The 23,204-nt window shown below is 43.8% G+C and overlaps 5 protein-coding genes and 2 long non-coding RNA genes across 11 annotated transcripts in view; 3 read left to right on the top strand and 4 right to left on the bottom strand.

The window, feature by feature from the left end:
• The window catches only part of LOC135343526 (double-stranded RNA-specific editase 1-like), a 5,348-nt gene extending 982 nt beyond the window's left edge, over positions 1–4,366 (bottom strand). Inside the window, exons 1-6 of one of the 2 annotated variants that reach the window (XM_064540486.1) lie at positions 3,972–4,366; positions 3,428–3,622; positions 2,962–3,132; positions 1,842–1,970; positions 1,367–1,467; positions 624–1,070 (exon numbers count right to left, since the gene is read on the bottom strand). In XM_064540486.1, coding sequence (XP_064396556.1) covers positions 624–1,070; positions 1,367–1,467; positions 1,842–1,970; positions 2,962–3,132; positions 3,428–3,622; positions 3,972–4,215 — 1,287 coding nt within the window. In that variant the 5' untranslated portion in view covers positions 4,216–4,366. The remainder of the gene's footprint in view (positions 1–623; positions 1,071–1,366; positions 1,468–1,841; positions 1,971–2,961; positions 3,133–3,427; positions 3,623–3,971) is intronic. The other variant, XM_064540487.1, reaches the window with a different exon arrangement.
• Positions 4,367–4,416: 50 nt separating this feature from the next.
• On the bottom strand, positions 4,417–7,035 carry LOC135343525 (E3 ubiquitin-protein ligase TRIM71-like). Its single transcript, XM_064540485.1, has 2 exons — positions 6,910–7,035; positions 4,417–6,735 (listed from the first exon to the last, which is right to left on the bottom strand). The coding sequence occupies exon 2, from the start codon at positions 6,711–6,713 to the stop codon at positions 4,542–4,544; it is 2,172 nt and encodes a 723-aa protein (XP_064396555.1). The 5' UTR covers positions 6,714–6,735; positions 6,910–7,035; the 3' UTR covers positions 4,417–4,541.
• A 63-nt stretch (positions 7,036–7,098) lies between these two features.
• LOC135343516 (probable tRNA(His) guanylyltransferase) lies at positions 7,099–9,455 on the top strand. The gene is given in 4 exon segments (XM_064540479.1): positions 7,099–7,301; positions 7,498–7,674; positions 8,156–8,411; positions 9,075–9,455. Coding segments are annotated over 4 exon segments (894 nt in total). The 5' UTR covers positions 7,099–7,146; the 3' UTR covers positions 9,381–9,455.
• A 503-nt stretch (positions 9,456–9,958) lies between these two features.
• Positions 9,959–23,146, bottom strand: LOC135343508 (E3 ubiquitin-protein ligase TRIM71-like). Of its 2 annotated transcripts, none has more exons than XM_064540469.1 (2): positions 23,085–23,146; positions 9,959–12,288 (listed from the first exon to the last, which is right to left on the bottom strand). In XM_064540469.1, exon 2 carries the CDS (start codon positions 12,264–12,266, stop codon positions 10,092–10,094), a length of 2,175 nt encoding a protein of 724 aa, XP_064396539.1. In that variant the 5' UTR covers positions 12,267–12,288; positions 23,085–23,146; the 3' UTR covers positions 9,959–10,091. The 2 variants fall into 2 exon arrangements, with proteins under 2 accessions (XP_064396539.1, XP_064396538.1); XM_064540468.1 differs by lacking the exon at positions 23,085–23,146 and adding an exon at positions 12,538–12,673.
• On the top strand, positions 13,098–14,617 carry LOC135343522 (uncharacterized). Of its 3 annotated transcripts, XR_010397187.1 has the most exons (12): positions 13,100–13,307; positions 13,485–13,537; positions 13,587–13,642; positions 13,702–13,735; positions 13,786–13,836; positions 13,890–13,973; positions 14,028–14,044; positions 14,096–14,137; positions 14,189–14,234; positions 14,283–14,340; positions 14,389–14,435; positions 14,496–14,617. It is a non-coding gene; the product is annotated as an uncharacterized LOC135343522 (long non-coding RNA). The 3 variants fall into 3 exon arrangements; XR_010397186.1 differs by having other exon boundaries at positions 13,890–14,044; XR_010397185.1 differs by having other exon boundaries at positions 13,098–13,307; positions 13,890–14,137.
• LOC135343524 (uncharacterized) lies at positions 14,971–15,960 on the top strand. The gene is made up of 3 exons (XR_010397189.1): positions 14,971–15,151; positions 15,253–15,339; positions 15,387–15,960. It is a non-coding gene; the product is annotated as an uncharacterized LOC135343524 (long non-coding RNA).
• On the bottom strand, positions 15,965–23,123 carry LOC135343506 (uncharacterized). The gene has a single exon (XM_064540465.1). The coding sequence runs from the start codon at positions 21,870–21,872 to the stop codon at positions 16,395–16,397; it is 5,478 nt and encodes a 1,825-aa protein (XP_064396535.1). The 5' UTR covers positions 21,873–23,123; the 3' UTR covers positions 15,965–16,394.
• Positions 23,147–23,204: the final 58 nt, after the last annotated feature.

The raw sequence follows: 23,204 nt of genomic DNA, 5'->3' as shown, positions 1-23,204 counted from the left end.
AAACAGTCGGTGATTACAAGCATCATTGAACTGTGACAACTGTCTACAACACGCACGATTAGGTTCGAAAATGCAAACACACACTACACTATTAGGTTCAAGAGCGCAAACACACACTAAATGGTTAGTTAAATAGCAAATAGTTTAAGTGTGTAATGGAGAAGTATGGGAAAGTGGGGATTAAGCATACTGGGCCATTTTCAACAATGCAATGAAATGTAACCTGTACAAAAATAACTTTAGCTCGGTATTTTCAAACAAAGTAACGTTAATAATAAAAGCACATGAGTGGAAAATTCAGGAAATGATCGACTGTAATTGTTGCTAAAAAGGATGACAAGTTCAAAGTCCAAAGTCCAAAATAACAACACAATGGTAGGTATGTGCATTGATGCAATAGTTGCTCATACGTGTACATGTATATATTGACAATGAAACTTTTACAGCTCTTTCATCACTCTGGAAACTAAAAATAGCTGTGCTCAACTTCACAGACAACTAATACGAAGTAGAATAGCTACAGATTTTGCTATGCAAAAATCTAAAGAGACTTCAATGGCCTTCCAAGTAGCCATAACTCGATAACTAAGTTTTATTTTACAACAGAGCTATTAATAATACACCTGTTGACTAGTGGGGTGTGTGCCCTCCCCTGCTTCCGTCTTGACCCTCGCTTGACCCCTATTCTTGCGGTGGGGATGCGTGTCTCCCGTGCTCTCAGCTTCGCTCAGGGGGAATACCCTCGCATCACCACAGGGGGTAGAGCTGATGTACAGGTGAAATGACACTCCAGGTTGTATCGTAAATCGTCCGTCTGGTTTCTTTTCGAATATCGAGGCTGAGTTTTGTCCTTTAGTGTGGAGGCTTAGTTGAGCATAGAAGAATCTTACTAGAGCTCGTCTTGCGACAATTTCCGCGTGGCAATCGTTAACGGCAAGTCCAGTGATGCTTAAATGGTCACCACCGATGCACTTTGTACCCGTAGCCAAGGCAACGACCTCTCCACCGACGTCTGCCGAGACCATTCCCGTTCCAGAACTGCCTTTCATCATCACCACTGTGGCCAATACCTGTGAGGATGTGTGTTGGGATATGTGACATTTGTTGCCTGCCCAGCCTTATACTACAAAACAGCCACTAATAGGGGATGTTAAGCCTTATTAACTAGTACACGGTATACAACCACACTGGTGGGCCCAGCCACCCACTCTTACCAATTTAACTGGTCCTAGTCATACAAAATGTAGCAATTTACTAAATATTGGAAAAAGTAACCAGTACTAAGATACGGATATAATTTATACTAATCTTCAGGAAGCACCTAAAGAGCTACAGGCTGTAACTGTACAGGTAGTAAGTACCTCACCTTCTGGGTGGGTGAGGGGAGTTGCACTGCTAGCTCTGTGAACTTCTGTTCTGAGAGTTGCTTCACTCTCTTGGCCAACATAGCCGCCGGCATTGGGAGGACTGGGGGGGAGGGAGGGGAAAGTGTGTGAGTATAGGAGGGAGGGGGGGGGCACAGTACATTACTAGCATTGGGAGGACTGGGGGGGGGAGGGGCAAGTGTGTGAGTATAGGAGGGAGGGAGGGGGGCACAGTACATTACTAGCATTGGGAGGACTGGGGGGGGGGGGAGGGGCAAGTGTGTGAGTATAGAAGAGAGAGGGGCACAGTACATTAGTAGCATTAGTACACAGCACAAGATATGGAGATTTAGTCAGGGAACATGCGGTACATTAGAAGGTGTTGCGGTATACTCCGGTTGGCAATAGACATCAATATTTCATCGATGCTTGTACATACATACGCAGTCAATTATTGGTAAGTAGGATTACACGCACGTCGGCTGAGTCTTTTGTAGAGATGACAACTAAGTTTGGATGACCTAAAGCCTAAGGTAGTGCGTATACCTTGACATTTTGGAGCAGTGGACGAGTGCCCCCCAGTGTCTTGAGAGCTGGCATCAGAGGCTGCGAAACAATTTGTATAAAGTTAATCACATGACGCATTCCTCTATTCACTACATACACAGTTATAATTATACGCAGTTATTTACAACTGATAATAAACATATCGAAACAGCAACAAAAACGAAGATTTGTAAATTACACACAACGTCATTAGTCAACTACGCCCACTCCACAAGTACATGTAACTAGAGCACTGAAGTGCTAACCCTCAGCTGTTGACATGAATAATAAAGATTTATAGAAACCAGAGGAGTGTTATACAGTAGAACACGAAAGAACAGGAGTTATAAAATTTAAGTAATTAATAATTACAAAGCAGAGGTAGCTTCTTTTGGAGGTTGAACAATTATGTTAAAGAGCTGGTGTCGCTTATTTAGAGGGTCCCATCTAATTGGAGGTACCTCTACTCATGTTCAGTCTACTTGCCTCGATTTCTAGCCCACAACAAACACAATCAAAATTCTAGCTTTCTACTTCCATTAATCCTGGTAAAGGATCACTTCAGCTGCATAGATAATTCTATGTACCTTGAATAAAAGATCGTGTGTACCTAGCCGGCCATGCAGCCAACGTGCAACGTTAAGCTTCTTAGCTTTTGTTCGCTAACAAAGCTTTAACATCAAAATCTGCCACTTTTTAAAACTAATAACTTGTTGTGTGAAGGCTATCCATGCTGTAAACAGCATCCAGGTGAGTAGACTCACATATTATTCAACGGACTATTATACCCGTGGCCGCCCACGCGCATTTCGGGTAATGACCCTACTGTTCACAATAAGTTTTAAACTACAAGGACATCCTCAGCTCTCAGCTCAAGCTTGTACCAATTATCATAAGATTACACCAAGCCGTACCCCCCTACTGGTATCTGAGGGACCCCCCACCCCCTACTCACCTGGTATCTGAGGGACCCCCTTCCCCCTACTCACCTGGTATCTGAGGGACCCCCCTACTCACCTGGTATCTGAGGGACCCCCCACCCCCTACTCACCTGGTATCGGAGGGGTGTGGCCAATTGTGTGAATGTTCTGTAGATAGGCTAGAGCAGCCTCAGCTGCAGCACGCTTGGCCGTCTTCTTGCTCGTACCCACTCCATTAAAACACCACCCTCTCACTGTCACTGTACAGTTAAAGCTGCTGCCGGGATAGTATACACTGGGCACTGTGTGTGTGTGTGTGTGTGTGTGTGTGTGTGTGTGTGTGTGTGTGTGTGTGTGTGTGTGTGTGTGTGTGTGTGCGTGTGTATGTGTGTGTGTGTGTGCGTGTGTATGTGTGTGTGTGTACGTATAATTAACTACTACCGAATAGTGAGAATTTTGAACTGGAACTCTATTAATTATTCAGCAATGGAACGAGAGAGAGAGCCTACATTTAGAGGAAGTAAACGTCTATGTTTATAGCCTTCGTTTTTTTTCAGGGTCTGTTAACTGTAGTACCTGCTGTGCCTACTAGCTCACCAGTGAAGGAGAACTCAGTTCCTGGATAGGTTTGCATCAATTGACTGACTGGATGCATCACACTGACAACTGGGGTGGGGGTGGTCTCTAACAGGCGTGGCTTCTTTGCCGGAGGGGGCGATGCTTCAGACACATCAGTGGATGGAGTCTCTTGCACTGGACCAGCGACAGTAGACACTGACGGAGTACTTGGCTCTGTGTACGTGTGTGTGTACGTGTGTGTGTGTGTGTGTGTGTGTGTGTGTGTGTGTGTGTGTGTGCGGTGTGTGTGTGTGTGTGTGTGTGTGTGTGGTGTGTGTGTGTGTGTGTGTATGTGTGTGTGTGTGTGTGTGTGTGTGTGTGTGTGTGTGTGTAATTAAGTGTATAGAGCACCTGTGTGTACAACAATCGCATTATACGTACCCTCCTGGTACCATACATAGTTGATGTAATCAAATTTAAATATTAATTATGAACTAATTTGTACATGTCTCGCAAAATAATATATTTGTTCTGGCACTGTACATCAACTACGGTAACGGTATGTACGTTACCTGCCTAGTACCTGAATTTCCAACTCCGAGACTAAGATTCATGTTGTACATTTGTTTGAGAGCCTCAGAAGCTGCGGCATACTTGGCTAGCTTCTTTGACTTGCCCGTCCCTCGGTAAGCTCGACCCTCCACGACAGCTTGCATCACAAACTCCTTCATGTGAGGAGGCCCACTTTCTTGAACCAGATCATATTGCACCGTTTGGTGGAAGCTATTAAGTGTGGAGAGTGGATTGCTTCCTTGACCCAAAGACATAGCCAGCTGGAGGTGGTCCTTTGGTTAATCTGAATGGTGTCCAATGGCAGAGCTGGATCTAGCTCTGTGCACTTAGCATGCTTTAGGTCGTCCCAAAATCACCTTGTTTCGTTTCTCTATAAAGGGCATCCCTTCCCCTATTTTCACTAGAAGAGCTTATTTATATAGACGACCTTTCCCCTAGTATAGCAGATCTCCTTGAAGTTCTTAATTATGTTTAATATATGTAGATGATAGTACAAGATAACAAAACGAGAGATTGGTACTGTACACACACAAATAATTAATGTACGTAACAAAATCTAAACAGTCAAGACAGCCAGACACTAAAAGATAACAACAGATCTGCCACTGCGCACATACACAAAACCATCACTGTCCACAGCTACTCCAATAGGAGAAGTGATATGACCATTACCAAATGATGTGACAAACTGACCGTCTTTAGTGAACACTGACACACGATTGTTGTTATTCTCAGCAACATAAACAAAACCAGTGACACACACACCATAAGGGCGAGACAGATCTCCTCGTCCACTTCCTTTCTTTCCAATCGAGCGAATAAACCGACCATCCATAGTGAGCACTTGAACACGATGATTGTTACAGTCAGTGACATACAATATTTGTTCATTGTCCACTGCCACATCCTCTGGTTCGTTAGAATGTTCATTACCAGTTCCCTTTGAACCAATCTGCTTGACTGGCTCCAGCTCTGTCGTCAAAACTTGGACTCTGTGACTTTTTCGATCGCACACAAACACTTGATCACCAACAACTGCTATTCCTCGAGGCCAGTTGAGTTCCTTTGGACCAGTTCCCTTCGTCCCAAATCTCTTCAGCAGATCTCCTCTTTTGTTGAACTTGTACACACAGTCTTTGTTCGAGTCACAGACATAGATGTTGTCCTCCTTGTCTACTGCCACACCAATGATACCGCCAAACCCATGCTTTGATTTGCTGATGCTTCGAATTTGTTCTCCTTTCTTGTCAAACACCAAAACATCACCGATATAGTCAGTTACAATCAGTTCTTCGGATGAGTTGAATGCCATATACCAAGGGTTGTTGATTCCTCTTATCACCCTCACTGGTTTGTCCAGCTTGGTGGGGGGTATTTTGACGAGCACAGAGAAGGGGCTTCCTGGGATGGGCTTGTCGTCCACTGAGATCAGGAGGTGGTGTCGACCACGTACCCTAGGGGTGTACTCAACGCTGTACACTCCACCCCTCACAGGCACTGCTTGTAGTTGTTGAGATGTGTCATCAGATAGCGTTTTCAGTAAAACTTGTAGCTTGCCTCTTTTTGAACCGCAATAAAATATCAGTTTTGAACATTTGTCAACTTCAGCTGTTTTGATACCGTCTCCTTTCACAATCGGCTTTCCTTCATACACAATAATATTGTTCTCACACAACTTCTTGAGATCCTCACAAACAAACACTTTGACTCCAAAATTATCTTTCTCCATGGGATCAGGATTGGCTGCTTCCTTCCCTCGCTTCACTACCTCGGCATCGATTCGACTCACCACCTGCTCTTGCATCGTAATCAGTTCTTCATCACTTGCATTCTCCAGTGTACGCTCTACAAAGTCAATCAAACTCTGAGCAGTGCCCAGGGACAGGTCCAGACCCTTCTCTTGAACTGTCAGCTTCTCCATCTTTGAATCAGCCGAAGCAGAAGACTCTCGTAAAACACGAACCTTGCATCGATCGAGAATATCGTGTAGCTCCTGGAACTTGGCATTCACTTGTCTCTCTGTCAGTTTTTTCTGGGCCTGGATCTTCTGTTTAGCTCCTTTCACTTGATTCACAGCTGTGCTCAGATCAGGCAGTAGATTCTTGAGTGGAGAGAGGTGCTCTGTCAGCTTTTTGCGAGTTGCAGGGGCGGCTTTCTTAACAAACTCTGACTTGTGGTCACGGTGATCGAACACAGCACAGTCTCGACAGATGAGCTTGTCGCAATTGAAACAGAAAATCTTCTTTGGTTCCTCATGATCTTCACATTTTTGGGGTGGAGGGCTTTCAAATGTTAGTTCTTTCACTCCGCCTTGTTTGAGCTCGTCCAGAGTGGAGATGGCATGTCCGGCAAATACTCTCAATCGTTTATGAGACTTTACACAATCTTCACAGATGAAATTGACACACTGTCGGCAGAATGCTGTAGCCTTTCCCCCAGAGCACATTTCACAGATAGCCTCCAACTTGCCGTGGGCTTTCTCCATCCTAGAGTGGAGTGCTTTCATCCGGTTGATGAAGAACGCAGTGGGCAGTCTGTCTGGGTTGTTGTCTGGCAATAGAGTGGGCTCACGACAGTCGGGGCAGGGGAATGGCTGGTTGAGTGGGTAGCGACTGGAGAGTGTGAGGATGCATTGCTTGCAGTAGTAGTGACAACAAGGGAGCAGCTTTGGCTCCTGGTAGCGGTCATGACAGATACCACAGGTCACCTCTTGCTCGAGATCAGCAACAACTGGATCAGGTCCTTCGGCCATCGTTAAATATTCCGTTTCAGATCTGGGGAATGCAATTATGTATATTAAAAACATGTAGGTCTAGGCTATTTATATTTTAAACATGTAAAAGCTTGAACATAATTATTTATTAAACTGAAGTACTGCATTTGTAATTGTATAGCTATATACATTTTTCTGCTAAGCTAGAGCTCTGCAGCTAGTTGTAAAGCCTTACCTAGTACGTACCTACAATGCAATGCAATGCAATGAGAAGTCTTTCCAGCCAGTATATCAACAAAAGAAGCTTGTAAAAGATACATGTAGCATGACCCTTGTACATGATACTCCCATTTACACATACCTAACGCCCACTTATTGAATATGGGAAAAATCGTCTTCATAACAAGCTACAATGCTTCAACAGCTTCTAGATATCTTCTTATAGAAGACCTTTCCCCTACTTTCCTGTCCCATGTCCTCACAGGCCATTTGCTGGCTAAGGCTATTAAACCAAAGTTCTGTCATGGCAAAGTCAAAGTATGAATATGTGAAGAGATTTGAAGTTGTGGACACCTGTCTCCCCAATACGTGGCTGGTGGTGCGACTGGATGGACGCATCTTCACCAAGTGAGCTGAGGAAGTCGGCCGGGGACGTCTGTCGTATTATTATGTGTATTGGTATGCATGCTCGGATTCTTGTCACCATAATTATGCCATCCATTTCGTATCTCGTAAGAGTGGTAACGTCGTTACTATTCCATAATTGATACGTATAAATATGGTTACTGCTAGACACTATCTAATACCCCCTCCTCTTATTCAGGTTCACGTGCGAGCACAAGATGACTAAACCCAGTGATGAGCGTGGGCTGGGTCTAATGAACAAGTGTGCAGAGGTTGTTATGAGAGAGTTCTCTGATCTTGTCTTCTCTTATGGGCAGAGCGATGAGTTCAGCTTCGTACTTAAGAGAGAGACCACCCTCTTCAGCCGCAGGGCAAGGTGGGCAGGGCAGTGGGGGTGGCTGATTTGATGCAGCATTTGTAGGCCTTTGTATAATTATAATTAATATTGACAACGTATATAATTATGGAGATGATGGGGAGTTGTAGTTGAAATCTTTCAACAGCCATAACTTTAGTACCGTTGATCCAATGTCAAAATATTTATGATTTTCTGAAAGCTTATAAAAATACCTTTCAAATGATGTGTTTCAATCCAACGTTTTGTTCGGGCCGTTATTTGTCATTTTTCGGCTTTGGACCATGGGCTATAATCCATGGTCTGGCCAAATTGGAAATTTTTTTTATTTCTTATATGAACTTTGATGGTACCATTTGAAAGGTCTCTTTGTAAGGTTTCAGAAAATCATAAAATCGTTCAAATTGGATCCACGGAATTCAAGTTATGCAGCTGAAAGAGTTCCCAAACCATTGAAGTATGCTTGTACAAAGTTGTGATTGTGCTTGTCCCTTTTCTGCAGCAAGATTATTACCACCATCTCCTCGTTTTTTGCTGCCTCCTACGTGTTCCACTGGCCCTCCTATTTCCCGGACACGCCCCTTCTGTATCCGCCCACATTTGATGGCCGAGTGGTCCTCTACCCCACCCCCTCCAACCTCAGGGACTACCTCTCTTGGAGACAAGCCGACTGTCACATCAACAATCTTTACAATACTTGCTTCTGGGCACTAGTGCATTCCGGTCTCTCCACAACTGAGGCACAGGCTAAACTATCTGTGAGTGGGTGGAGTCTGTGAGTGGGTGGAGTCGATAATTATACGTATACCGTATATCGGGTTTTGAATGCGAAGTTAGATGGATTGCGAATGACACTGTACAAGCCTGATTGCGTTTCTAACTATTGCGAATTACAATCGAAAGAACTTCGCATTCGAAAGTCAATATAATTATGTACAGGGATTCTTCATGGCTGTAACTCATTATCTACAGTCTGGACATAATTATGAATCTTTAATGAAGCGTATGCTATATGGGTACAAACTTGTGCTGATTGTGTTATTTTGGTGACCATTGTATTCATTTTTGGGGGTGGTATGATTTTTGCAGTCCCAGGGAATTTTTAGGTTAGTTACCCAGGGGGGTTCCTAGTCTGGTCACTTGTATGGCCACTGGCTAGTAGAGAGAACCAAATTTGGTACACCAAAAGTGGATTCATGTATCCATTCCATATTTTAAAATTAGTCTGCATGTTATGCATTCTGTATACAGCTTGTTTGGGAGGTCTGTAGCGAACACATGACACACATAGTATCTTTACATGATAATGAAGATGTAATATAATTATCACTCAACCCTCTTCACACACGCACGCACACACACACACACACGCACCTCACACACGCACACACACACACACACATGCACACACACCCTCACAGGGATCTGTCTCAGCTGACAAGAATGAGCTTCTATTCTCTTAATTTGGTATAAACTACAACCACACTTCAGAGATGTTTAGAAAAGGCACAGTTCTCCTATGGACCCCTGTTCCCCCCAAAGACCCATTAACCAACAAACCAGAACAAGAGATCGTTAGCTCTCCCAAGGCAGACATTACAACAAGAAGTGTGCAGGATGGTGGTGCAGGTGTCGGTGGCAGTAAGAAGACTAAGAGAACAATTAGACCACTTTATTGTGATATTATTAGTGACGAGTTTTGGAGAGAGCATCTGAATCTCAAATAGATTAAAGTACCTCTGTTGATTATTATTTTGCAAATCATTTTAACTTTGACTGATTATGTGTTAAAAAAAAAAGTTTGCCCATGGATTAAATACAATGTACACTTGGGGTTCTTTATGATATTACTTTAATTTGGAACGTTCGAACCACCCTAATACCGTACTAAGACCAGGCAAAGTAGATTAGTAGTTCCTCATCACATGGTTTGTAAGGCCATGAGGTCAATATTATGCTGACAGTGCAATTCATTACACAATTAAACAAAAATTAAAATGAAGTTTTGGGGGGAAGACTAAAAGCCATGAGGGGGCTGATGAGTAAATATCTACTCTTTGCCTGGCCTAAATACACTGTGGAATTAAATTTTTTTCTATTTCATTTCGAAACGTTATTATTTTTTTGTGGCACTGCATAGTTTCATCATTCCAAATTCGTAAGAACCACTCTAATTGAAGAACAATTCTAGATCCGGATTCTTTTACATCTCCAAACAAGCACCATTTCCAGATTCTAATTAACTTTTTGGTGCTATAATTATGGTAAATAATTATTATAAGCATCATAATTATCAATTTTCATTGTGAAGTTAATCAATATAAGTATGCACACATACGTAGATGATAGTACAAGATAACAAAATGACAGATATCGGTACTGTACACACACAAATAATGTACGTAACAAAATTTAAACAGTCAAGACAGCCAAAGACACTAAAAGACAACAACAGATCCGTTACTGCGCACATACACAAAACCATCACTGTCCACAGTTACTCCAAAAGGAAAAGTGATATGACCATTACCAAATGATGTGACAAACTGACCGTCTTTAGTGAACACTGACACACGATTGTTATAATAATCAGCAACATAAACAAAACCAGTGACACACACACCACGAGGGCCAGACAGATCTCCTTGTCCACTTCCTTTCTTTCCAATCGAGCGAATAAACCGACCATCCATAGTGAGCACTTGAACACGATGATTATTATAGTCAGTGACATACACCATTTGTTCATTGTCCACTGCAACATCCTCTGGTCCGTTAAAATGCTCATTACCAGTTCCCTCTGAACCAATCTGCTTGACTGGCTCCAGCTCTGTCGTCAACACTTGGACTCTGTGATTACTCTGATCGCACACAAACACTTGATCACCAGCGACTGCTATCCCTCGAGGGTAGTTGAGTTCCTTTGGACCACTTCCTCTCGTTCCAAACGTCTTCAACAGATCTCCTCTTTTGTTGAACTTGTACACACAGTGTTTGATGCTATCACTGACATAGATGTTGTCCTCCTTGTCTACTGCCACACCAGAGATACTGCCAAACCCATGCTTTGATTCGCTGATGCTACGAATTTGTTCTCCTTTCTTGTCAAACACCAAAACATCACCGCTATAGTCAGTTACAATCAGTTCTTCTGATGAGTTGAATGCCATATACAGAGGTTCGTTGATTCCTCTTATCACCCTCACTGGTTTGTCTAGCTTGGTGGGGGGTATTTTGACGAGCACAGAGGAGGGGCTTCCTGGGATGGGCTGGTCGTCCACTGAGATCAGGAGGTGGTGTCGACCACGTACCCTAGGGGTGTACTCAACACTGTACACTCCACCCCTCACAGGCACTGCTTGCAATTCTTGAGATGTGTCATCTGATAGCGTTTTCAGTAGAACTTGTGGCTTGCCTCTTTTTGAACCGCAATAAAATATCAGTTTTGAACATTTGTCAACTTTAGCTGTTTTGATACCGTCTCCTTTCACAATCGGCTTTCCTTCATACACAAAAACATTGTTCTCACACAACTTCTTGAGATCCTCACAAACAAACACTTGGACTCCAAAATCATCTTTCTCCACTGGATCAGGATTGGCTGCTTCCTTCCCTCGCTTCACCACCTCGGCATCGATTCGACTCACCACCTGCTCTTGCATCGTAATCAGTTCTTCATCACTTGCATTCTCTAGTGTACGCTCTACAAAGTCAATCAAACTCCGAGCAGTGCCCAGGGACAGGTCCAGACCCTTCTCTTGAACCGTCAGCTTCTCCATCTTTGAATCAGCCAAAGCAGAAGATTCTTGTAAAACACGAACCTTGCATCGATCGAGAATATCGTGTAGCTCCTGGAACTTGGCATTCACTTGTCTCTCTGTCAGTTCCTTCTGGGCCTGAATCTTCTGTTTAGTTCCTTTCACTTGATTCACAGCGGTGCTCAGATCAGGCAGTAGGTTCTTGAGTGGGGAGAGGTGCTCTGTCAGCTTTTTGCGAGTTGCGGGGACGGCTTTCTTAACAAATTCTGACTTGTGGTCACGGTGATCGAACACAACACAGTCTCGACAGATGAGCTTATCACAATCAAAACAGAAAATCTTTTTTGGTTCCTCGTGATCCTCGCATTTTGGGGGTGGTGGGTTTTCAAATGTTAGTTCTTTCACTCCGCCCTGTTTGAGCTCGTCCAGAGTGGAGACGATATGTGTACCAAACACAGCTTTCATACGTTGATGAGATTCTACACATTTTTCGCAAATGAACTGGACACATTGTCGGCAGAATGCAGTGGCCTTTCCCCCAGAGCACACTTCACAGGTGGTCTCCAACTTTCCGTGGGCTTTCTCCATCCTCGAGTGGAGTGCTTTCATCCGGTTGATGAAGAACGCAGTGGGTAGTCTGTCTGGGTTGTTGTCTGGCAATATAGTGGGCTCACGACAGTCGGGGCAGGGGAACGGCTGGTTGGGTCGGTAGCGACTGGAGAGTGTGAAGATGCATTGCTTGCAGTAGTAGTGACAACAAGGGAGCAGCTTTGGCTCTTGGTAGCGGTCATGACAGATGCCACAGGTCACTTCTTGCTCGAGATCAGCAACAACTGGATCAGGTCCTTCGGCCATCGTTAAATATTCCGTTTCAGATCTGGGGAATGCAATTATGTATATTAAAAACATGTAGGTCTAGGCTATTATATATTTTAAACATGTAAAAGCTTGAACATAATTATTTATTAATCTGAAGTAGAGTAAGTAACCTATCTTCGCCAGACACCTATAATCGGCGGCTATTGCACGAAGCACAAGACAAATTTTGCACAAACTAACTACATGGATCTACAGATGGGTAAGAAAGTAACAGCTCCCCAAAATTTGGAAAGAATAACTTGCTTACGGACGGAATGGTGGTCATGAGAAATGAGCTGCCGAATGTATCGATAATCGTCAGTGAGACATTTATCTCCGTCTTTGCACGCTTACCCTATACCAAGCACTGAAACTACCAACACTAAACAATGCTTCTTGGCACAACTCTAACTAGTGAGCACTACTTGCAGGCAAAGCGGCGTTAGCTGCAGATCGAGCCCCACCCAGCTAGGCATGACAAAAATTTTGCAAAAAATAGTGCTGATTCAGCAATAATTGTGCACATATCTTCAGGGCGGCCTGAAATCGAGGCTAATCCCAGTTTAATTTGCCACAATTATTGCTGAATGTGCACAATTATTGCTGAATCAGCATAAAATTTTCGTCATGCCTAGCTGGGTGGGGCTAGATCTGCAGCTAACGCTGCTTTGCCGGCCTGCAAGTAGTGCTCACTAGTTACACAGCCAAAAATCCACGGGTCCGTTTCAGGCCGTTAGTTGAAAACGGGCCGTTACGGGCCCGTGAACGGCCTGTATACAGGATGTAGCCCACCCACGTCCTGTTTACAGCCCGTGGATACAGGCCTGTATCAGGGCGTAGCACCCACGTCCTGTAGCTTATGCGCATGCGCTAGCTTGGGGCAGGATGACGTCACCTGACTACAAAAAGAGAATGAGACAGACAGAGCTCTAAGAAAAAATCCTGCTGCTTGTCACAAGAGGAGCTGCTGGTCCAAAAAGACAACTTGAAGAGGACTATACAGTCCATTACTATTAGTCTACCTGTGAACAGAAAAAGGTGAAGCTGTAGCAGCATGTTATTATAACAGTTATATTATTTTTATTGAACTTTCTCATAGCAGTTTGTGTTCCTCTAGTTCCACAGCTATTTCAAATCTGTAGTGAATTTGACCTCTAGTGTAGTTGGCAGCAAAGGTCTGTAAATTTCACCTCTACTGTATGTTTATAAATTCAGGTTTGCACGTTGTTATGGACTTTTGAAGCTGGAACACCGGCCAATTTTACAAGGTAAACGTTTCGTTTTGCTTCCTTTTTGAAATAATCCTCCTCATCGTAGGCTCCCATCTGAAGTTTTTTCACTTTTGATAAAGAGGTGTTGAAGAATGCTCCCAGGTTTGTTATTCTCTTTCACTAGCATTCACATATTAAACATGCGATCAAATTGACTTTAGATAATGCTGCCGAGTTGAAGTCTGGACTAATTACGTAAGTGCCACTGTTCTATTGTGTTTTGTGATACGTTATTGCTTCTGTAGACACTAGATGTTGTCAGAAGAATGAACTAAAAATAAAGCAACAGTTTCCTGGTAAGAAAATTCAGCAACTATGTAATCTGTGTGAATAGCGTATTGGTGTACAGTTGCGAGATATCTTCGAGATGAAAAAGAGCCCTTGTAATGTGTACAGCACACTGTAAGCTGTTGACTGACTTCATAGTACGCCGGTAAGATTATTCACAGTGGTGTGTTCTTCTTTTAATCTCCTAACTCTTATTCAGATGTTGCAAAACTCAAGGTTTGTTTATTGTTTTCATCTTTAGCACTCGTTACACATGTTATTTAATAGATTTCTTTATTGGCATGCCGAGTTGGAGTCTGGATGTGTTAGGTAAATGCCATTATTTTGTATGTGTTTGGTGATGCATTATATGCCTCATAGATTGAAGTTTTTAGACAAATGATAAAGAGAATGCAACAATTGCCTGGTAAGCAACTTAGTTTAATCTATGTGAATAAGTATTATTAATGTACAGCTGGCGAGCTATCTCGGAGATGAAGAACGGCCCTTCAAGCTGACTTCATAGTACGCCGGTAAGCAGTGGTGTATTTTTTGTACAATTCCCAGCCTCTTCTCCTCAGAGTCTATCTTTGTGTATCTGCACAAAAACAAGACGAATATAAATACAGTAAGTTAGTATACTTATGTGGCGTTAACGTACGGTTCAACTGGTTGTTTTTATCTGCAGTGCCACCGTGGGATGTGAAGACACGGACATGATAATGAGAGACATAATTATATAATGTAGCTGAACAGAAATTAATATATCTTGTTCTTGTCTTCTTTGTCTTTGAATTGTGACCTTTTGAAGCATGATATACTAGCTTATTAAATTGTGCATGAGAACAGTATGATACAGGCTGAATACAGGCCGTTTGTACGGGCTGTTTACAGGCTGTATGTGAACGGCCTGTTTAGTAGTGTCTACCCAACGGTCCCGTATCAGGATGTGGTAAACGTCCTGTAACGGACATGTAACGGACCTGACACGCCCTGTGGATTTTTGGCTGTGTAGAGTTGTGCCAAGAAGTATTGTTTAGTGTTGGTAGTTTCAGTGCTTGGTAAGCGTGCAAAGACGGAGATAAATGTCTCACTGACGATTATCGATGCATTCGGCAGCTCATTTCTCATGACCACCATTCCGTCCGTATGGCAAGCCATCAGTAACATTATTACATGACGACCTGAACCACTGACATGACGTCATAAGAAACTTCACGACGTCGTATATAACACAAGACGGCTTGAACAAAATAATGACGACGTCGTAAGAAAAACTGATATCCATAGCCTAGCCAACCCCGTTCAACCACATATTAACGAAGCCAGGAAATTGCGTTGAAGGTAAAACTGTCTGTACTAGCCACAGTGTTACTGTATTTGGTGTAGAACATTAAAATAGTGATTAGAACATTGTAAGTAGAAAGTGTCTATGCTACTCTTAGGTTCAGCCTAGTATGGAAGAGCTGACGAAGGCAGAGGGTACTCCCAAGGACGCAACGATGGATATTCCTTTACTGACATTAAAGGAGGTAAATATGCCTATAAATCTGGTTGTGATACATGCACTCTTTTGTAGGCATTTATGGATGGTGAAAAGTGACCCTCATGTTTTGGACACGGGCCTATTTATTGCTGTATAATTGTGCATCGACAAAAGAGGTTGATCTGATTGAAGGTGATATCTTACGGATTTCAGCATTGGTGCAAAAGAGACCAACGTAGTCGTCCCCACTCTGACCACCCGAAGCAAGATATTAAACACTTAAACAAGCAGTTTCACAAACACCCCGTGACTGTGGAGCTACCACCTCCTCCTGCTAGACCTTCACGAACTCTCCTAATGTTAACTCACATGGTGTACTCAATAATTATTCTACTGATATAATTATCTGCTCACTCTATAACTAAGAATGATGTGCTTGAAAGATCTACAAGAAACAACCATCTCTTGTATCCATGTAGCCTCAATTCCAAGCCGCATTAAAACATCTTGGATCGAGGTCAAAGTTCATTTGCATTCCAGCAATTACTTTACTTATAGGTGTGCACGTGATACTTTCCAACCTCCTCTGTCATTACACATTAGCTTCTTACGACGTCATGTCAGTCATGTCAGTTGTATTCAAAGTCTTTTTCTTAAGACGTCGTTATTATTTGTTTGAGCCCTTTCTCGGTATAGACAAATAGTTAGATAAGTGACACTAGACAGGCTAGATCTAAATAGAAACAGGTTCTATTCCGCTATATGCAATTGAAATACTGTAGCTAAACTATAGCAAGCATTCATGCAAATTGACTTCACTATTGCTGTGCCAACAATTCTTAGATAGAGAGCAAAGTGAGTACAAAATGGCTGCAGGAGCACAAAGTACAGTGATGGAGGCCCTGGGTGGGGCTCACATGAACAAAGAGAGGAAATGTTAAACAATAGTGAGGCTAATACTAGAGTCCAAAAGTACAACTTAACAGCAGCAAATTATGGTTTGAATTGTAGTAAATATTACGTAATAAGGTATAACATGTATGCACCAACATACCGCCGGCCAAGACCAAGTGGTCTTACAAATTAAATGGTGTGCATCAGTCATTGTTCATCGTTCGGTAGAAGCAATGCTAGCTTCGTCACAGGGCGAGTATATGTTCCGGTAGCAGTTCTAACAGTGGCTACGCGTACCAAATTATCTTTTCCAGGGTGTACTTTGACGACTCTGGCTAGTGGCCATTTAGTGGGTATGGGTGAATTCTCATGGATGAGAACCAAATCGCCAGTTTCTATGTTTCTGGTGGGGTGACGCCATTTCGTAAATCGTCCAATTTGAGTAACATACTCTGAGGACCATCGGTTCCAAAAATGCCGTAACAATGATTTGCAAAGTTGCCAACGCTTTAGGAGAGAAATTGATCGGCTTGAGGGGGTCGTTTCTGGCAGAGCAGTGAGAGGTTTGCCGATAATGAAGTGACCAGGAGTGAGTGCTTCTATACCATCATCGTCATTCACGAGGGAAGCAAGAGGTCGGCTGTTGAGACAGGACTCAATCTGGGCTAACAGAGTAGACAGCTCTTCATAAGTTAGTTTCACTTCACCCAAAACTCGTCTTAAGTGGGTCTTTGTTGATTTGACGGCGGCTTCCCAGATTCCACCGAAGTGAGGTGCACGTTGGGGGATGAATTTCCATGTCACTCCTTTGTCAGAAAGGTAGTGATTGACTTCGTCTTGAGTGGATTGGGTCTGGAGGAATTGGTAGAGTTCCTTGATCTCTCTGGCAGCTCCGGTAAAGTTTGTGCCATTGTCGCTCCATACAAGTGAGGGGAGGCCACGCCGAGCAATGAAGCGTTTGAAACAAGCAATGAATGCCTCAGATGTTAGGTCAGTCACCAACTCCAGGTGGACTGCCTTCACGGAGAGGGAGACAAACACGCATATGTAAGCCTTCACTAACTTCGGTTTGCGTACGTAGCCGTACTTGATTAAGACTGGACCAGCGTAGTCTACACCAACGTTGTCAAACACTGAACCTGGCGTGATTCTCTCAACAGGGAGTTGTCCAAGCATTTGTGGCTTGGGTCTTGCTGTATATCTACGGCAGGTAAGACATTTTCGAGCAATGGATCGAATCAACTTTCGTCCACCAACTATATGGTAGCGCCGAGATAGAGAAGCTTCGAGAAGTGTTGGACCAGCATGTAACAGGCGTAGATGCTCATCGCGTATAATCATATGAGTAAGGAGATGCTTCCCATGCAGTATGGTTTGGTGCTGAGACTGGTAGGACGTCTGTGATAGCTGCCTCCTACCGCCAACGCGAAGGATGTTTGAAGAATCAATGAATGGTTGTAGAGGCAAGAGTGGACTGGAGGCAGAGAGAGCATGTTTTCTTTTAAGAGATACAATATCAGCTCCAAAGTGAGTAGTCTGAATGAGCTTGACCCAGTAATTCTCAGCTGCTTGCAGTTCACTAATTGAGAGATTTCCCTTGCTTCGTTCAGCATGATTTTTTGTTTGAAAATTTGTTACGAAACGAATCATCCATGCAGTAATGCGTTTCAAGTGGCTATATCCAGAGAATCTGTCAACGGGTATGATTGGGGTAGGAATTAGGGTGAGTGCAGATAGCGCCACTTCACTCTCTTCAATTTCTTTCTTGTTTGAAGGTAGAGGGAACTTCTCAGGCCAACTGCTAGAAGATTCCTTGAGCCAGATCGGACCGTCCCACCATAAAGAGTGATTCAGAAGCTCAGAGGGGTAGAGACCTCTTGAAGCGCAATCAGCAGGGTTCTCTGTTCCAGCTACGTGTCTCCACTTGTCAGGTGGAATGAGATCAACTATGGTCGAGACACGGTTGCCTACATAGGTCTTGAATCTTTTGGGGGATCCATCTAGCCAGTTGAGGACAATAGTGCTGTCTGTCCAAGCAAAAACATGAGAAAGGGGAATTTCGAGCACTTGTCTGACGTGGTGTATCAGCTGGGCGAGCAACTGTGCTCCGCATAGTTCCAGACGAGGGATTGTCAACCGCTTGATTGGAGCAACCTTTGTCTTTGACATTACCAAAGAGATTTGAGCATTCTCAGACTTGTCCGTAATGCGTAGGTATACAACCGCTGCATATGCGACTTCCGAAGCATCTGAGAAACCGTGTAGCTGTAGACAGTGAGGTTGAGATTTCTTGTCAAAGTAGCAACGAGGAACGTGTTTTTGAGACAGGAGTGGTAATTCTTTTCTCCATTGGATCCACGCATCTTGGATGTCAGAAGGGACAGGATCATCCCAGTCAATCTTACACTCCCATAGTAGTTGCATTAGGATTTTGACTTTGATAGTCGACGGTGAGAACCATCCTAGGACATCAAATGTCTTAGCGACGTCAGAGAGTAGTCCACGTTTGGTTATGCTTTCAAGTGGGGGTGGACTAGCAATAGCCAACTTGAAGTGATCTTTGTGAGCGTTCCACTGGATTCCAAGAGTTTTGGTATATTCTTCAGATGAAGGCATAGTCTGTGTCGATTTGGAATTTTTTAATTCAGCGGGCAAGTCTTTGATGACGCATGGTTCACTGGAAGTCCACTTCCGAAGGAGGAACCCTCCCAGGGAAAAAAGGTCTTGAAGTTGCCGCTGTAACTCTATAGCTTCAGAGACGGAGTCTGCTCCAGTCAACCCATCGTCGACGTAGAATGAGTAGTTTACAGCATTTGCGGCCAGTGGGTAGTTTGTCGCGTGGTCAATGGCATTTTGTTTTACCGACATGTTGGCTGCAAAAGAGGAGGCTGAAACACCAAATGTGACTCGAGTCATCCTGTAGTCACAAAGGGGGTCGTTTGGATCGTTTCTCCATACAAATCTGTGCATATCTCTGTCATCCATGGTTAGATCAATGGCCCGATACATTTTACTAACATCCGTGGTCAAGGCAACACGGTGAGTCCGGAAACGGAGTAGCACATCAATGAGAGGAGGATGGACGGTCGGTCCAACTAGTAGAGTGTCGTTGAGTGAGACGCCAGTGCTTGACTTCGCAGAAGCATCAAATACAACTCGGAGCTTGGTAGTAGTACTGTCTTCCTTGCGAACGGCATGCATGGGCAAGTAAAATACCTTCTCACTAGGTTTCTTTAAGTTTGTTTCTGGGACCAGCTCAGCATGGTTCATATCCACATATTCCTGCATTACTGAGGCAAACTCTTGAAACTGATTTCTTGCGTGCAGTGAACGCTCCAATGAGAGAAATCTACGGATGGCTGAAGACCTGGACTCGCCAAGTGGCTTCGCTTGAGGATTCTTTGGCAAGGGAACTACAAACCGACCAGTGTTTGTTTTGGTGTGAGTGTTCGCATAGTGCTGAACGACAAAACGTTCTTCTGGAGAGAAGTTGGAGCAATCCCTAGGACCTTCTTCTAATTCCCAGAATTTGCGTAGGATATCATCTCCTGAAATAGCTATCACATGATGAGATGTAATTTCAGATGGGATCGTGAGCTTGTTTACTCTTCCAGCGAGAACCCACCCAAACTTTGTCTCGAATGCCACAGGAGTCCCAACAGGTCCACTCCGCCGGCCTTGTAGTACTACATCGGCGTAGACATCTACTCCCAAAAGTATATCGATCTTGTTGGGTTGTCCAAAGTCAGGATCTGCGAGTTGGAGGTTAGAGAGGTGCTTCCATTTTGAGTCGAAATGGATAGGTTGAATAGGTAAATCGCAAGTTACACGTGGCACAACGATTGCTGAGACTTGTAGCTGCTCTTTAGGTGAGAGGACAGGAGAGATTTTGAAACTTGCAATTGAGTGTAAGGGAGAGCCATGGGATATGCCAGCGATCCCTGAGATTCTGATATTCTGAGTCGATCGAGGGAGACAGAGAGATTGTGCCAAGCGCTCAGAGATAAATGAAGTTGAGGAGCCAGAGTCAATCAGACCACGGGCACGGACTTGCGAGCCATCGGGGGAGTGAAGTAGTACTTGGCAAGTCATCAGAAGGGCTTTCCCTGAGGAGCCAGGCTGGGCATTGCTTGAAACCATAGGAGCTACGGCGAATGCAGAAGTTTCCCCATCAGGTGGAGTCTTCGCTTCGTTGTGAAGTAGAGTGTGGTGAGATTTCTGGCACTTTCTACAACGGTTGTTGCTGACACAATTTCTTACAATGTGACCTGGTCGAAGACAGTTGAGACACAGACTGTTTGTGTGGACCACAGCCAGCATCTTGTCGTGAGGAAGCGACTTGAATTGAGGACAGACATATACAGGATGCCTTTGGGTTTTGCAGTGGGGACATTTCGGAGTTGCGTCTGTAGCACTCGAAGTATGGGAGGTTACTGTCCTTGCGTTGAACTTCTTCTGGTCAAAACGAGGATGTTTTTTGGCATCAGTTGAGCATGTTTCTGAGGCTTGAGCACGCAGGTCGAGGAAATTGAGGATCTTGCTGTAGTGGGGTATGTCAGAGGAATCTTGACTGGCCCTTTGCCATTCGAACATGGTCTCTTTGTCCAGCTTCAGCTCAAGTAGTGAGGTGATAAAGGGACCAGAGGGTTCATGACCCATCGCTTTCAAAGCTCGTAAATGCTGCTGTACAGTGTCATGCAGCTGTCTTAGTTCCTTTCCTGAGCCTTCCTTCAGATTAGCCACTTCATAGATTTTTCTGACATGGGCTTGGTGGATGATGCGAGGACGGTCATAGCGAGACTTCAGGGAGGCAGTAGCTTCAGCATACTGATCACCAGTGTGAGACAATCCTTCTATTACAGATTTAGCTGTACAATCTTTGAGGGAGTGACGTAAGTACACCAGTTTTTCCGTGTTGGAAATGTCTGAACGGCCGTCGATCGCTATGTCAAATTGTTCCCAAAATGTTTTCCAGTGTAACATATCGCCGTCGAATGTGGGTACATCAATCTTAGGTAGCTTGACACCACGAGGTTCTGGTGTGAGAGTTTCAGTTGGATCAGAGGGTGGGCTGTGTAGCAGCTTCTTAACTTTCACAGATGCATCAAATATACTTCTGTCTTGTCGTTGTGTATCCACCCAGAGTACATCTGAGGTGTCTGTGGTGATTACCAGTACTTCGTTTCTGAGGTCTGACAGTTCCTTCTTGAGGTCGGATAGTTGTTCTTGATGAAGAAAAACTAGATGGAGTTCGCTGGGATCACCCGAGAGTCTAGAGACGTCTTCACTGATGGCTAGGAGCCTTGCTTGCAGTTGTGTTGAGCGACGCTCAAGAACGGCACGGTCTGGGAGGTAGCGAGTCTCAGGAGGTGTCACAGTCAAAGTAGCAGTAGAGGACAATAACACTTGCAATCTCACAGATAGGGTCATGATATCTTCGTCGTGTTGATCAAGAGCTTCTTGCTCTGCGCCAAGTTGCTCTTCCTTTTCAATGTCCATAATAGCGAGGTGATGAGTTTTGAAGCTAGCATCAAGTGTTTCAAGCTTCTTAACGTACTGTTGGGCATAGGTTGAGAAGGATGCGTCCCGATCCGAGTCTTCCAGTTCAGCTAGTTTCGTGGTGAGCCTAGTAAGGCTAGCCTTTACAGTACCTCTTCGTCTCTTGAGAGTCGCTAAGTCAGCCATAACACTGCTGTGAATTGAGTTTGAGATAAATTATTGATCAAAGTATGAGTTCAGTGTTGCTCCGTCGAGTTGCACCTATGTGCAGAATGAAAACCAAACAAAAACAATGCAGCACACCTTGGGCTGAGCGAAAACAACGTTTTGCACCCTTGTGCGACAGAAGTTAACGATTTACAATGGAGCACCCTTGTGCAATGCACCCGTGTGTGCAAGCGAATGCACCCTTGTGCGAGCGATAGACAAGCGAATGCACCTTTGTGCGAGCGATAAACAAACAATTGTGCACCTTTGTGCCGAGAGACAAGTGAATCGTGCACCGTTGTGCAGACTGTAGCAACGATTGCGAGGACGAGAAAGAACTTGTTTGCAATGCGATCCGTTGAGGATCCGGTTCGAAGGACCAATAAATGTTTGAGCCCTTTCTCGGTATAGACAAATAGTTAGATAAGTGACACTAGACAGGCTAGATCTAAATAGAAACAGGTTCTATTCCGCTATATGCAATTGAAATACTGTAGCTAAACTATAGCAAGCATTCATGCAAATTGACTTCACTATTGCTGTGCCAACAATTCTTAGATAGAGAGCAAAGTGAGTACAAAATGGCTGCAGGAGCACAAAGTACAGTGATGGAGGCCCTGGGTGGGGCTCACATGAACAAAGAGAGGAAATGTTAAACAATAGTGAGGCTAATACTAGAGTCCAAAAGTACAACTTAACAGCAGCAAATTATGGTTTGAATTGTAGTAAATATTACGTAATAAGGTATAACATGTATGCACCAACATTATTTTGTCCAAGCCGTCTTGTGTTATATACGACGTCGTGAAGTTTCTTATGACGTCATGTCAGTAGTTCAGGTCGTCATGTAATAATGTTACTGATGGCTTGCCATATTATGGCATCGTGAAGTTTCTTATGACGTCATGTCAGTAGTTCAGGTCGTCATGTAATAATGTTACTGATGGCTTGCCATACGTCCGCAAGCAAGTTATTCTTTCCAAATTTTGGGGAGCTGTTACTTTCTTACCCATCTGTAGATCCATGTAGTTAGTTTTGTGCAAAATTGTCTTGTGCTTCGTGCAATAGCCGCCGATTATAGGTGTCTGGCGAAGATAGGTTACTTACTCTACTGCATTTGTAATTGTATAGCTAGATCTATATACAATTTTCTGCTAAGCTAGAGCTCTGCAGCTAGTTGTAAAGCCTTACCTAGTACGTACCTACAGCAATGCAATGAGAAGTCTTTCCAGCCAGTATATCAACAAAAGAAGCAGATACATGTACGTCACGTAGCATGACCCTTGTACATGATACGCCCATTTACACATA

The sequence above is a fragment of the Halichondria panicea genome, chromosome 11 (assembly GCF_963675165.1).
Source record: "Halichondria panicea chromosome 11, odHalPani1.1, whole genome shotgun sequence".
Classification (NCBI taxonomy): domain Eukaryota; kingdom Metazoa; phylum Porifera; class Demospongiae; order Suberitida; family Halichondriidae; genus Halichondria; species Halichondria panicea.
Note: the sequence above shows the minus strand (reverse complement) of the source record. Positions and strands in the feature narration are given on the sequence as shown.